Below are 12883 nucleotides of genomic sequence, written 5' to 3' on the forward strand. Positions count from 1 at the left end.
GGCAATAGACCCAATGTTATTGGTGATGGTGACCAGTATGGCTCTTGCCAGGTCTTCTTTACTCACAGACTCTCTCTTCTCTTTGTAGATCATATTCCCAAAACTGGATGCTACTGCCCATGTCTTCTCTCCCCCATCCCCCAAGAGAGGATTGACAAAGTGGAACAAGTCTAGCAGAGGGCTACCGAGAAAGGGGCCTGGAGCCCCTGACCTAACAAGCAGGCACTGAGGGATCTGGGTTAAGCCCAGACAAGAGGCTGTGGTGGTTTTCTTCAGCTGTCTGGTGGGGGTTATAGGGAAGATGGAGCCAGGCTTTTAACAGCCAGCCAGCCACAGCTGGAGAACAGGAGGAGGCAACAAACACAATTTGCAGCAAAGGGAATTCCGACTAAGTTTAAGGAAGAAAAGTGCCTACAATGAGAGTGGTTAAGCACTGAAAGATGGGCTCAGAGAGATTATGGAGGCTAAAATTAAAAATTAGTATGACAGCCAAGAACCTGTGCAATAATAGTGTAAATTCAGTATACGTAAATTGATGTAGAATATACCTATGGTGTCTGAGGACCAGAGACTTCCTCATTAATTTTCCATCTGAACATGAGGAAATACTTCTTCACTGTGAGGGTGACAGAGCACTGGAACAGGTTGCCCAGAGAGGTTGTGGAGTCTCCTTCTCTGGAGATATTCAAAACACACCTGGACGCAATCCTGTGCAATGTGCTCTAGGTGACCCTGCTTGAGCAGGGGGGGTTGGACTAGATGATCTCCAGAGGTCCCTTCCAACCTCAGCGATTCTGTGATTCTGTGATCTGTGATTAATCATCAACAAACTTTGGATGAAGTGAGGTTTAGTGACAGCTTTCTAAGCTGAAGGCTACTGTATTAAGAGCTCTGCGTAAAGTCTGTGGCAGTGATACTCATAGAAATCTCAGCAACCTTGTTAGTTGCTCTAGCCCCCCCCCCCTTTTTTTCTTTTTTGCCTAGGAGCTGGACTAATAATTTTAATATATTATTCTGTTTTAATGTCATTGCAAGTGCCCCCTCAATTTCCTCCTCTTTCTTTCTTATGTCTGTCTTGGAGTAGAAGGTTAATTCAGCAGGTAGTGAGCTGGGGGTTTTTTTTGCTTTATGGCAAAGCTTGAAAGTGCAAAGTTTTAAAATAAGAGTGTAGCTAAAAATACATACCAGCAATCTAAGAGTCAAGAATGCTGTAGGAATGTTGTCATTATTGTAGAGGCAAACGTATACAATTTATATATAAGGGCTGGAGTAAATTAGTATAAATCTAAAATCATAGAAACATACAAATCATAGAAACATACAAATAGGGTATAGTCAAAGTTTTTCTTGATGCAGTCCAACTGTATCACAGAGCTACAAATCATAAGATACAATTAATATGGATATGCAAGCTAGTATCTTGAACTGATGTATAAAGACAAAATGGATATTTTTTTCCACTTCCCAGTATTGAGCAGAATTATGTCTGATTTGATGCCTTAACAGTATGTATATTTTTGTCTTAACTATGAACTAATCAGGATAGTGAAAAGCAAATGCATGCAAAGTCTTTTGATTACAGGTCAAGTTGTCATACTAGTCTTAGTAACAACTTGGATATGTGTATTCATTTAAGTGCTACGTGAAGCACTAACACAGATAAATTTTCTCGGATTCTTCATTTCATACCATTAAGTCAATGTTTAATGTTGCTTCCACTTAATGTCAGTTTTATTGCTGTGAATGGGGAAAATAAATGAGAAAAAAATGAAAATCATTTAATAAAATTCACAGCTCACTCTTAATATGTACTTAAGTCTGAGTCTAGTTTTATCCTGAGCTATACTGAGATCTGAAGATGAAATGGACATCTGTTATGGCTTACTGTCTTCGGCTTCTTTACAGTGCTGCCTTGTTGCATATGGATCAAGCAGCATTGTACAGGGCTATGAAGGCATTGAGTCTTCTCTGCCAAATATAAGTACTGTTACTTTAGTTTTACTTTTAGCTGAGCTTTGGCTTAGTTGCTGCAGATGCTTACTCAGTTAATTTGAAATACAAATGCTACTTGTCTATAAAACAAAAACTTTAATTTGGGGGGAGTTGGACTGTTCTTTCTTCTCCACAGGTATGCTATGTTTAAATGTTGGAACCATGTTCTACTTGGGTGGGGTTTTTTTCTATTTTTCTTTTTTTTTTTGCTCAACAGTCTTTTTTCATAACTTAATTTTTCACAGCCATGTTAAATAGTGAAAAGACTTAATTCCTTTGCTATGTTTTTCTTCTTTTTAGAAAATAAACAGAGTTGTCTTTGTTGGCAATTTTTTACGTGTGAATACTTTGTCAATGAAGCTTCTTGCATATGCACTGGATTACTGGTCAAAAGGCCAACTGAAGGCCTTGTTCCTAGAACATGAGGTATGCTATGATTCGTTTATGTGTATGTATTGTTCTACCATTAATTAAAAATGCATATATTGAATAGCTCTCTTAAGTGTGATATCTGGAGATACTGAGTATTCAGTGAACATTGAAAATAAGATGAAGTTTCTCATGCTGTATTGTTTCTCTGGGGTCAGTCCTCTCTGACAGGAAAGGATTTTAGTCAGTTTGGAGTGTCTGTTCATGCTATAGATTTTTGCAGAGGTACAAGAAATGTTAAGCTTTATACTAAGATTAACCTGTCTTTCCTTGTCTGTAGGTAGGAACAATAGTAAGTATTGTATTTCAAAGGATTACAGTGGGATCTAAAGCCTGAGCCTTTGAAATATTTATATTGTTCTCAGTTGAGCTTGAGCAACATCCTGAAAATCAACACTGCCTTTGACTGGGACTGCTTTCATCCTTCACAGATAGATCTTACACTTTTTGTAAAGTAATTTTATACTCTGTGACTAATCTGCTTTTGGGCAGCTTGTGCAAACTGTATGTAATGCTGAGAGGTGACCTGTTCTGGTTAAAATACAGACAATCACTATTAATGACTGGTCCAACAGCTGGGAGACTTGTAGTTTCTTGGCAAGGGGTTGGAAATCTTTGATGTCCTCAAACTTTTGGTCTACAAATATTACAGTATTAGCTCTCTTTCCCTTCAGTCAATTTTAACAACTTTTTTTCCTGTATTGCCTATCCTGACACTGACTACTCTGTCCTGGTCCTAGTTATAGCAGAATGGTTCCTTGTTAGTTCTATCCCTTCAGATACTTCTTGGATACATTTTAAATTTTTGCATTTGGTCAAGCATAGATCCCAAAGACTATTCTGAAACAATTCTATATTACGTAGTTGTAGGGTGGGAGAAAATCTTGCTTCCCCGCAGGGAAAGGTAATCCAACAGGAGAACATGGATCTTTGTGTGCAGCCTAAGCGTGCGGTTCAAAAAATGTCACTGAAGCCTGGAGATACTTTCTTAAAAAACTTAAGGTTCAGTTTGTTTAAGAAATCCTAGACTTGCACCTCAGGAATGGATGGATTTACTATGGTTGTTGAATATCCTTTGGCAATTAAAACATGCAACTCCTCTAGGAGGAAAAAAAACCTTGATTTATGTGCTTAGGAGTCACTGATATGTGTCTTGGAAATCCTGCAGTGTGTGGGTAGGCTTGGGGGGGAATCTTCTAGGGTTAAGCTAGCTAATAAGGATGTTTGTTTTGTAAGGCTTTAAAAAGGTGATATGAAAGATGATACTTTAAAAGTGTATGTTCTTTATATCTATTGTTGACACTCTAGATACTTTGTTGTCACTGAAATGCGTGATAAATGCTGAATTTATTATCCTAGTTGAAGCTGAAATATTTATTTATTTGTTTTGAACAGGGATACTTTGGAGCTGTTGGTGCTCTTCTTGGGTTGCCAAATTTCAGTTGAGATACCAGATGTCACTACACTGAACTATTTTCCACCTGGATGGCACTTGTTTATGACAATGGAAACTAAATCTGGGGAGGGGAGATGAAAACAGCAAATTTGCTGTAACTGTTTTTAAATTTAAGAAGTGATAAGCTACTGAATATTGCCATTGTAAGGAAGGGGATTTTACTCTGGGCATTGAAAAGTGAAATATTAGGGATATCGTTTATGTTCTTCGGTACACGTAGCCAGTATTGAACTTTTAATATGCAATACATCCTCTGAAAACAAGCTTCCAGAAGAAGGAATGCCAGTCCTTTAAGTGTTCAGTACTAAAATATTGCGAGTTTACTCCTAAGGCTTTAAGCCTGTCTGTTTTGAATATAGTTGATGAATGACATTATTTTCATTAGTTATACTGTATTAAGAGCAGAATTTCCCTTGTGTACTTACAGAATAAACAACTTTAAAAACAGTAAAGTACTAGTAACAAGATGGGGAAACCGTACGCATTTGCTTTCCACAGTAGGAATAGCAAGGTGTTAACAGCATTTGATGTTCTAATAATCCTTCTGTTTTGATGGAAAAAAATATTAATGCTTTGTTTTTCAGTGAGGAAAAATAAAAGGACAAAACATCAACTACTCGCTCCTTTGCTTTGGCTGATGTTTTGATGGTTTTGTGAAGATATGCACTTGCCCTCTTCACTTGTTTGAAGATATACCTTGTATTTTCAGAAGATCCCCTTTATCTTTGTTTGGATTAGGGTAAGGATTCAAAGAGCAAGGAGTTCTTTGAGAGGGTATGGCTTCCAAAATTTCTTGGCTGTCTTCTGGTTTTCGGTCTCTTTTATGAGTGAAATTCTGACATCATTACTTGTAAAGGCACCACCAAGCCTGTGGGAGTTGAAGATATCCTCATAAAATAGACTAAAAAGGGGACCTTGTAATTCTGATAGTCTGACCTGTTATTTCTGTGGAGGTTTGAAAAACTTCCCCCCATCCTATTATTTTGAAAATGTGATTTCTCTTTAATTTATGGGTTGATCAGTATCTAATAAGAAATTAAAAATGAAAGACCTTTAGCTTGTGTTTGGATTTGGAAGCTTATTTTTGAAGGTTGAGGACAACATCAGAGTTTGTATTGCAGCACCAAAAGGACCAATATTTAGTGCCCTTGCATTATGGAACTGTTCATCAAACTGTGGCCTTGGGATAAAATCCGTACTCTGGAACTGTTTTTTGTTTTTTTTTTTTTTCTGTATACTTTTAAAATTTATAATTGTGATTATTGTAATGTCTAGTCTTGAAGCCAGCACATGAGATCTTAAACTAGTAAGAGTATTATACAGTCATTAGCTATATAATTCTTTGTAAACTAAAGAAATAACTAATTTTATGATATGATTTTAATGTTAAATGTTTCCTATAAGTGCATGAAGAGCAACCAGACAAGAACACATTTGTGTTGGGTTTTAACATGTTTTTAAAACTGATTGCTGGAGTATTCCACAGCATGGCTACACTATATTTACAGCCCCACCACCTGTTCGCCTACCGTGTAAGAAAGTTGTGTGCGCTATTTTCAGCCATCTGTCTTTTCTCTGAATTTAAAGCTCCGTATTAACATCATTTAAAAAAGAAAAAAACCTTCTGTAGTCCTTCAAGAGCGCAGAAACTTAGAGCAGCCACTTCATTAAGCCTAGTGCCAATCTCAAATACAGTTTGGTCTACTGTTGCATTTTTCTGGTACTCGCATTATATTTCCATTCTTCGTGCTTTGATAGTGTTTTAGTCTAGACATAAAATAAAAAGAACAAATTACACCCACAGTTCAGCTGATCTAATGCTAATCAGAGAACTTCAGAAAATAGGTGAATGCAGCTTCTGTAGAGTGTCTTCATAAATGCTGTTACTGTTTCTTTCAAGTTATGATGAACTATAGAAGGTAAGCTTTATTTGGTTATAAAACTTCATGAAAACTTAATTTTCTGAATGTTTTGACAGTCTCCTGAAAACTTTGCATGCTGACTGCATATTTTTTTTTGCAAAGTAAAATACTTCAGGACACATAACTTGATTAGAAACAGTTCCTTTAGTCCATATTTATTGCTACTTCACTTCTCATATTTTGTGTTACTGAAACACAGAGCTGCTCTTGAAGCAGTGGTTGGAAATAACTTGTGCGTTAACCAGAAGCACATGTAGGAGATGGTTAGCTAATGACCATGGTTAATTTAAACCCTTTGAAATTGATGTGACCTAAGATATGACATTTTTAAGGTAAACTGTACAGAGTTATGGAATAAATTTCTGAAGTAATTCTTGAATAATCTTACTGTATTGAAACTACTGTGAGAATCAAGAAGGATGCCCTACCTCTTTTTTTCTTCCCCTGAGCTTGGTAGGAATTGGCTTCCTTTCTGTATTTTTTATCAGCACAACTGTTATTTATTACAAGAGCCACCAGAGAAGTTTTCAAGCCCTGCTGAAAAGCTCAAGGGTGCTGTATTCAAGCCGCATCTTTGGGTTTTGTCTCATTATTCTCTCTCAGCTTGAAACTTGTTATTAGAGTCTCCAAAGCATGTCTGTGCCATGAGTAGAAATGCTAAGCATCACAAATACTTGTAAGATTAGCCTTGTAGTCTTTAATGTAAATTTTCTTCTAAACAGGTTGAAAAGGCTTGTGTTTTTTATACTGATTCACTGAAGTAGACTTTTTCCTGATTTTTGCTGTTTTTTCACACTTGCCATTTCCTTTCCTCAAAGCTAACTGGTTGAAGTGACTTCAGAGAGAACTGATTCAGTGTCATGTACTACAGCAGAGGAAATTTGGGGTTTTCTCAGGGCTACTGATGTCTTCTCAAGTGGGACAACTTCCCTAAAGAAAAGTTGTGTGATACTTCTAAAGTAAAACATAAAGCTCATTTTGAATGTGTAATCGCTTTCAGCTCAATCAGCCATGTGAGTGCCTTTTAATTTTTCATATAATGCCAATTTTGCTGGTACTGGAACTTGATCCATGAGGTTTCCTGGCTCATATTACTTATCAGAGAAATGGCAATTTTGTTGGTCATGGAAATGATCCCTTCAATCCAGTGTATTAAGAGATTCCAGGAAAACAGCATCAGGTTTCTGGCTTCCCATCCCCATAGCCCTTATATTTGCATTTTTTCCTCCCATCCCTCTAGCTTGAGCTTTTTAAGCGTTACGCACAATTTTATTGTATCAGTATCTCCTTAAAATTCATACTAGTTTTTAGTCAGAAAAATACAAATTATTTCTGGACAAAGAAATTAATTTTATATCAAGCTATCCCAAGTTGGTATGGCTATTAAATTTAACCACTTCCACCTTTCTAGTTCTACCTAAGCTAACTGCAGTTTGAACAAGAAGGGAATTTTTTCTACAATACATTTTGAATATTTAGCAAGCTGGAATGAACATGCATCTTCAGTCTTTTTTACTGAAGCTGGCAGAGACTCAAGTATAAACATTTTTCCATTCTTTTTAATAAAGCCTCATTAAATTTAACAATTCAGAGAGAAGCAACACTGATACCATTTTATTTTTGTCTTACTAAAAGTTTGGTCCAGACTTTCAAAGGTTGTTCAGATCTCCAGCCTACCTGCTGAAGAACTTTGCCTTCTTTCCATAGTGTGTTTTGCAAGCATACACCTTTGTGATTCTACCAACACCTCGTAGATGATCTCTTTTGTAATTTGAGAGTTATGATGTGAAAAGAATAAGAGTTATGACGTGAAAAGAATAAGAGGTCATGCAGAGAATAAGAGGTCCTGTTTACTCTCAGCCTGTATATTAAAAACAAAAGTTCAATTCTGGCTTCTAATAATGCATTAAATATTCCTTCAGTAGTACTGTGAGATTCTTATTTGCATATGTGTCATTGGTAGTATACATGCAAGGTGGTTTTATTGCCTTTAAGGACTGTAATACTAGCTCTTTATCTCTATCCAGTGTAGGTCTTCAGGAAGTATCTACTTCCAGATAAGTTGCAATAACTTCTTATTCTTAAATGCTTCAGAATAACAGTGGTATTTTAACATTTGTAACTGATTCAAGTGGTGTTTTTTTCTTTAGAGCAAATCTGTGCTCCTTAAAAACTAGGCAGTGTCTTATGAATTCAGTCCATAACTTACATTAATGCCTAAATTTACATTCAAGCTAATTTTTAAATATCACCTTCATTATTCACACTGTGAAAACTGGATGGCTATAATCCTGAGGAAACAGGTTAGTTAAGTTCAAAGCGGAATTCAAGATCAATGCAGTTCCGTTCATGCCCATGTAATGAAGTTAGCTCTTGTCAGTTTTTTCCTAATAACAGAGGTTTCTGGATCCCTTTTTGGATAATATGGGCTTAAAAGACATACAATATGTAGAGGAGTTTGCTTAGGTTAAGAAGAGAACAAAAATGTTGTGGGTCACGTTAAAAGTATTTGACCAAGACCTGTAGATTACAGTGCAGAGCTACAAAACATGCTTGACACGTACAGCTAATGTTTTGGTTTTAATCTTTCCATTTCTATTTAAGGCACAGAAAGATCATTGTGGATAAAATGAATGAATTATTTTAATTTCTCAGACATAACCAAGATTGTTTGGTATGCAACAGATGTGAGAGACAAAAAATGCCTTATCACACAGTATAGAGGGATAATTCCTCACTTACATTCTTTGAGTTTTACTAATATATTCCAAAGAACATTGCCAGTATTCTGTCATCTGTGATAAGATAGTACAGTTCCTTAAGTTTAAAAAAAGTTTGCAAACAAGCCTGTTTTATAAGTTTTGTTTACTTTTTCACACATGTAAAGTGTATTAAACACTTAAAACCATGCTTTCTGAAAACATCTCAAAAGATACTGTAATATATTCATAACTATTAATGTGCTAATGGAATATGAGCAGTCTAGGTTAGGATAATTGAGTGCCAAATCCTGCTCACTTTCGTAACTCAAGTAGACAATTCTCTTAAATGGGGATTATTTTAAACTAATGAGCAAGATTTGGCTTCAAGGCCTTCTGACTGGGGAACATAGTAATGCTACTTGGCATATTCCTGCTGGTGCTAAATCATTTGTTGAAAATAAAGATTCTAAATAGAAATTGTAAATAAAATATTTATGGCCTGGTCCTTTTGACAGACTTAAATTTTATCATTTGCAAAATTTTTTGGCCTTATTTCAAGTTTCCCTTTTTCTTAGACTGTGTGGACTGTGGTCATTAACATGGCAAGTTGCTGACAGGTTTGGCTTTCGTGCTGCTGTCTGTAAGGCCCATAACATTCCAGTTGTGCGTTATGATATGGATTGCTCTCCATTGCCAGAGTTCARTGTTACCCATAGGCTTATTTTGTCATTGTAGCTGTTTAAGTGGATAGTATTACATTGAACAAGATTAGCATATGTTCTTTGCTAAAACTTCAAGAAATTCAGCCATTACTGTAAGCATTTGTGGGGGAGTTGTTGAAAAATGCAAAAAAACCCTATTTAAAATTATTTTAAGTGACATGTTGATTAGCCTTGTCTCTAAAATAAACTGGAATATGATATAAGAGTTGCTAATCTTCAGTAGATATCAATTGCTAGAATTTCACAATTATTCTAATGTCAATTTAAGAACACTGTAAATACAACCTTCAGGAGGAGGTATTTGTTTCAGATTGTGCATTATAAAAGAAAATTTCATTATAAGGCTGTAGTGAATTAGTATTATGAGAAATATTAAATTACAGCATCTAGAACATTAAAATTAGTGTATTGATGTTAAAGGAAATAGAGGATTTTTGATAATCTGCACTTTTTTTACACTCCTCATAAGTTTTGGCTTTTTAACAAGCAAGTGTTTTAAATATCATCTAGTGTCTTGTCATATGCAGGCCTTCTAATAACCAATTCCTGTCTTCAGAGTATTTGTTTTAGTTACTTAGCAAAATGGACAGGCAAATTTATGAACTGCAAGCTCATGTAGGATGGAAGTTCTCCTAAGAGCCATTTGGTTAAGTTGCCTTATTCTAGTACATTGCACTCATGTTATGTCTCCACTTTCTTGTTTACTGTTCTGACACTGAAGATGTGATGTAAAAATATGTGCTACAAATTTATTCATAAATTACTGATTGATACCTTTGTGTCACCTGTTAATACAGCTCTTGTAAATGATACTTTTATGCCATCTGTAATACAGCTCTTGTAAATTGTTTAAATTATTTTTCCTTTTATAGATTCTCATTATTGAATGTACAGATCTGGGTCCCTTTCATATTTCACTAAGTAATTACACTGTGGCCAAAATGTGGCCAACACTGTAATTCATCCCATCAAAACTGTAGATAATTCTTTACTGCTTGTTTGCATGAATAAAGTTTGTATTTCACTTACTCTGTCATAAGCCAACTCCTCTGTGATGGGCCTACTTTTTACAGTTTATTTTCCTGGTTTTGTTACTGTTTGTTCTGTATGAATGTTGAAACAGTACTTTGTCTTTTCCTAATAAATAATTTGAGATTGTTCATTGTTTGTCAGTGTTTGTGAATTATTGTGGGTTTTTTTCTGATCCCCCCCCCCTTTAACACTATAAATTGCTATGATAATTCATACTGGATGTTACTGCATAATGTTTGACAGTAAGGAAACATGACTGGTATGGTTTTCTTGCTCTTCTCTTCCTCTCCTTTAATTTAATCAAACCATATACTTTACATTTCTTAGATTCAGCTCCTGTTTTTAAAAATGTATATATCATGAATAACTTTATAGCTTTAAAGTAGAAAACATGCCACAAACATGGTAGTGGTGGCTGCTGTGTAAACTTTTGCTTTCCACATTAACTTGGGAACATGCACACAGTTTACTCAGAATGACATTTTCCTGTTCAGTGAAATGCATTATGTATTCATAAACTGCAGTTTATTTTCTTTTGGAATTGTTCTGACTGGATGCATAATAGGCGAGAAGTCTTCAGGAATGAAGAGCCTGTGCCACAACAGCATGTTGCTAATGCATCTCGTGACTAGCTTGCTATGTCCTTGACTGTGCTTTAGCATTCATTTTGCAGATATTGTTGTCATCCAGGCTACAAGTTTTCGTTTTAAGCTGCCAAAAATGAAACCCTGAAAATTGCATTCTGTATTGTATGTCCACCAATTCTGGCAAACAGGAGCTCTACACCCACTAGAGTCTTTTTACTTAGGGAAAAGGTATGGGTTCCTTTACAAGTTATGGGGGTGTTGATTAGTTTGGTCTTTTTTTTTTTCTTTCTTTTTTTAAATGCAGAAATACCTGTTTCTTTGTGTACTGTAGTAGTCGTTTGAGGAGGCTATTTTGCTTGGGGTCCTTAATCCCTTTGTGATTCAGCCTGTGTGTAAACTTGGGACACAGAGGTTCCTGGGTAAAGTGTGTGATTAGTATTTAATTCTAGCTTATCCATGGATACGATAAAAACCATTTCACACAAAAAAAATTTCACACATGAAAAAATTGTAGTGGTCACCTTGTGCGCCGTGAGTGGGAGGTACAGGAATGAGTCACCATATTCTCCAGTTTCCATCATGAAGCCAGCAGAGGGAGCAGACAGACCACCATTTCTGCTGAATTCTGCACAGAAAGCATCTCTGTTTTGCTGAAAGTAATTTGTTTACAAAGATGTGAGGCAGGCTTACATGGGGGGCCTGCATGCTACAGCTGCTGCTGATGCTATCCAGGGATTTCATGCATTGAATGCCGTGGTACAGAAAGTAAATTAAGATGTCCCAAGAAGCAAAATGTGAGACCTGGGTGGCATGCCAGATTGCTTTCTGCCATTCTATCATCTCGCTTTTAAACTGTTTGTGTGAAAAGAGTAGCTAATGAGGTGCCCTGGTTCCTTCATAAAATGGGAACATATTGCATCTGTTCTGCCTGAACAAAGGTGTGTGTTTATGTATACCAAATATAAAGTAATAAATCTAAAGATAACTCTTCAGGGCTATAGAACAACTAGTGTTGCATGGTTTCTATGGACCAGGTTGCAGGGGAGAGAGTATTTACGCTATCTGTAAGTATGTAGTTGAGATAGTTTAAAAATCTTAGCTCCTTTCGTAGTTTTACAGGGCCTCAGGGCAAATTGCCTTCGGGAGGCTGCAGTAGCTCTGCGGCTGGCCCAGACTTCTAATTTGGGCCCTTAAAGCTGGACACAGGAAGTGAAATGATGCAAGTATGCATGATATATCAAAGAAATAACATATTGCTATGGGTAAAATTTCCTTGCCAGAAGGCACAAGGAGGCTGTTCAGTTGCCTGAAGATGCCTTTTTGCTGACGGTGTTAAGGAACTAAAGCTATGCCACCCAGAAAAGGAATATGTGCACCGAGAGTGTTTAAGTTCTCAGAAACATTGTGTGGGGTTGATGGGCAGCTCAGCAAGGTTTTGATGTGTGTTGGGACAGACACCTTTGTGGTGGATGAACATTTTATGCTCTCGACCCTTTAGATTTTGGCTGAGCAGTGTTGACAGAGAGAAGCTTTTGGCAGTGGTTTATTGCAGCTGAGAGGCAGGGGGAGCTGATGAGCATTCTGCACTGTTGTCCTTTACATAGTTATAAAGACTTACGTAATTATTTTTCTCCCCTGAAAAGGCTTACACACTGAGCTATGACTAGAGTGCTCTAGCCAATTCTTGCATGATGATCCAAATGAAAGATGATCCATAGTGACAAACTTTTTTTTTTTTTAGTAGATGCTAAAATAAATTCCATGAACTGAGGAAAAAAATAAAAAGTATTAAGGCAGAGTGAAGATTCATAGCCAAATTAGACTCTGCAAGTACTGAAAGGTAAATGACCTGCAGCCCATGTGATATAAAGGTGAAATAAGTACTTAGGAGGAGCTATATTTGCACATTAAATTTTGAAAAGTTTTGTCACTGTTTCACCTAAGCCTTGCATGCCCTAGAAATAAGAAAAAGAGAGGAAAAGGAAAAGCTAAGGTGTATAGGTACCTGGGGACAGAAATAAGTGCTTAATGGGATCTTCAA

General features: G+C 36.4%; 1 protein-coding gene across 1 annotated transcript in view; it reads left to right on the forward strand.

Annotated features, from left to right (window-relative positions):
* The window catches only part of PANK3 (pantothenate kinase 3), a 28280-nt gene extending 17895 nt beyond the window's left edge, over positions 1 to 10385 (forward strand). The window contains exons 6-7 of the mRNA XM_026061307.1: positions 2293 to 2418; positions 3817 to 10385. Of these exons, the coding sequence (XP_025917092.1) occupies positions 2293 to 2418; positions 3817 to 3867 (177 nt within the window). The 3' untranslated portion in view covers positions 3868 to 10385. The remainder of the gene's footprint in view (positions 1 to 2292; positions 2419 to 3816) is intronic.
* Positions 10386 to 12883: the final 2498 nt, after the last annotated feature.

This window comes from Apteryx rowi, unplaced genomic scaffold (assembly GCF_003343035.1).
Source record: "Apteryx rowi isolate R43461 unplaced genomic scaffold, aptRow1 scaffold_18, whole genome shotgun sequence".
Lineage (NCBI taxonomy): Eukaryota > Metazoa > Chordata > Aves > Apterygiformes > Apterygidae > Apteryx > Apteryx rowi.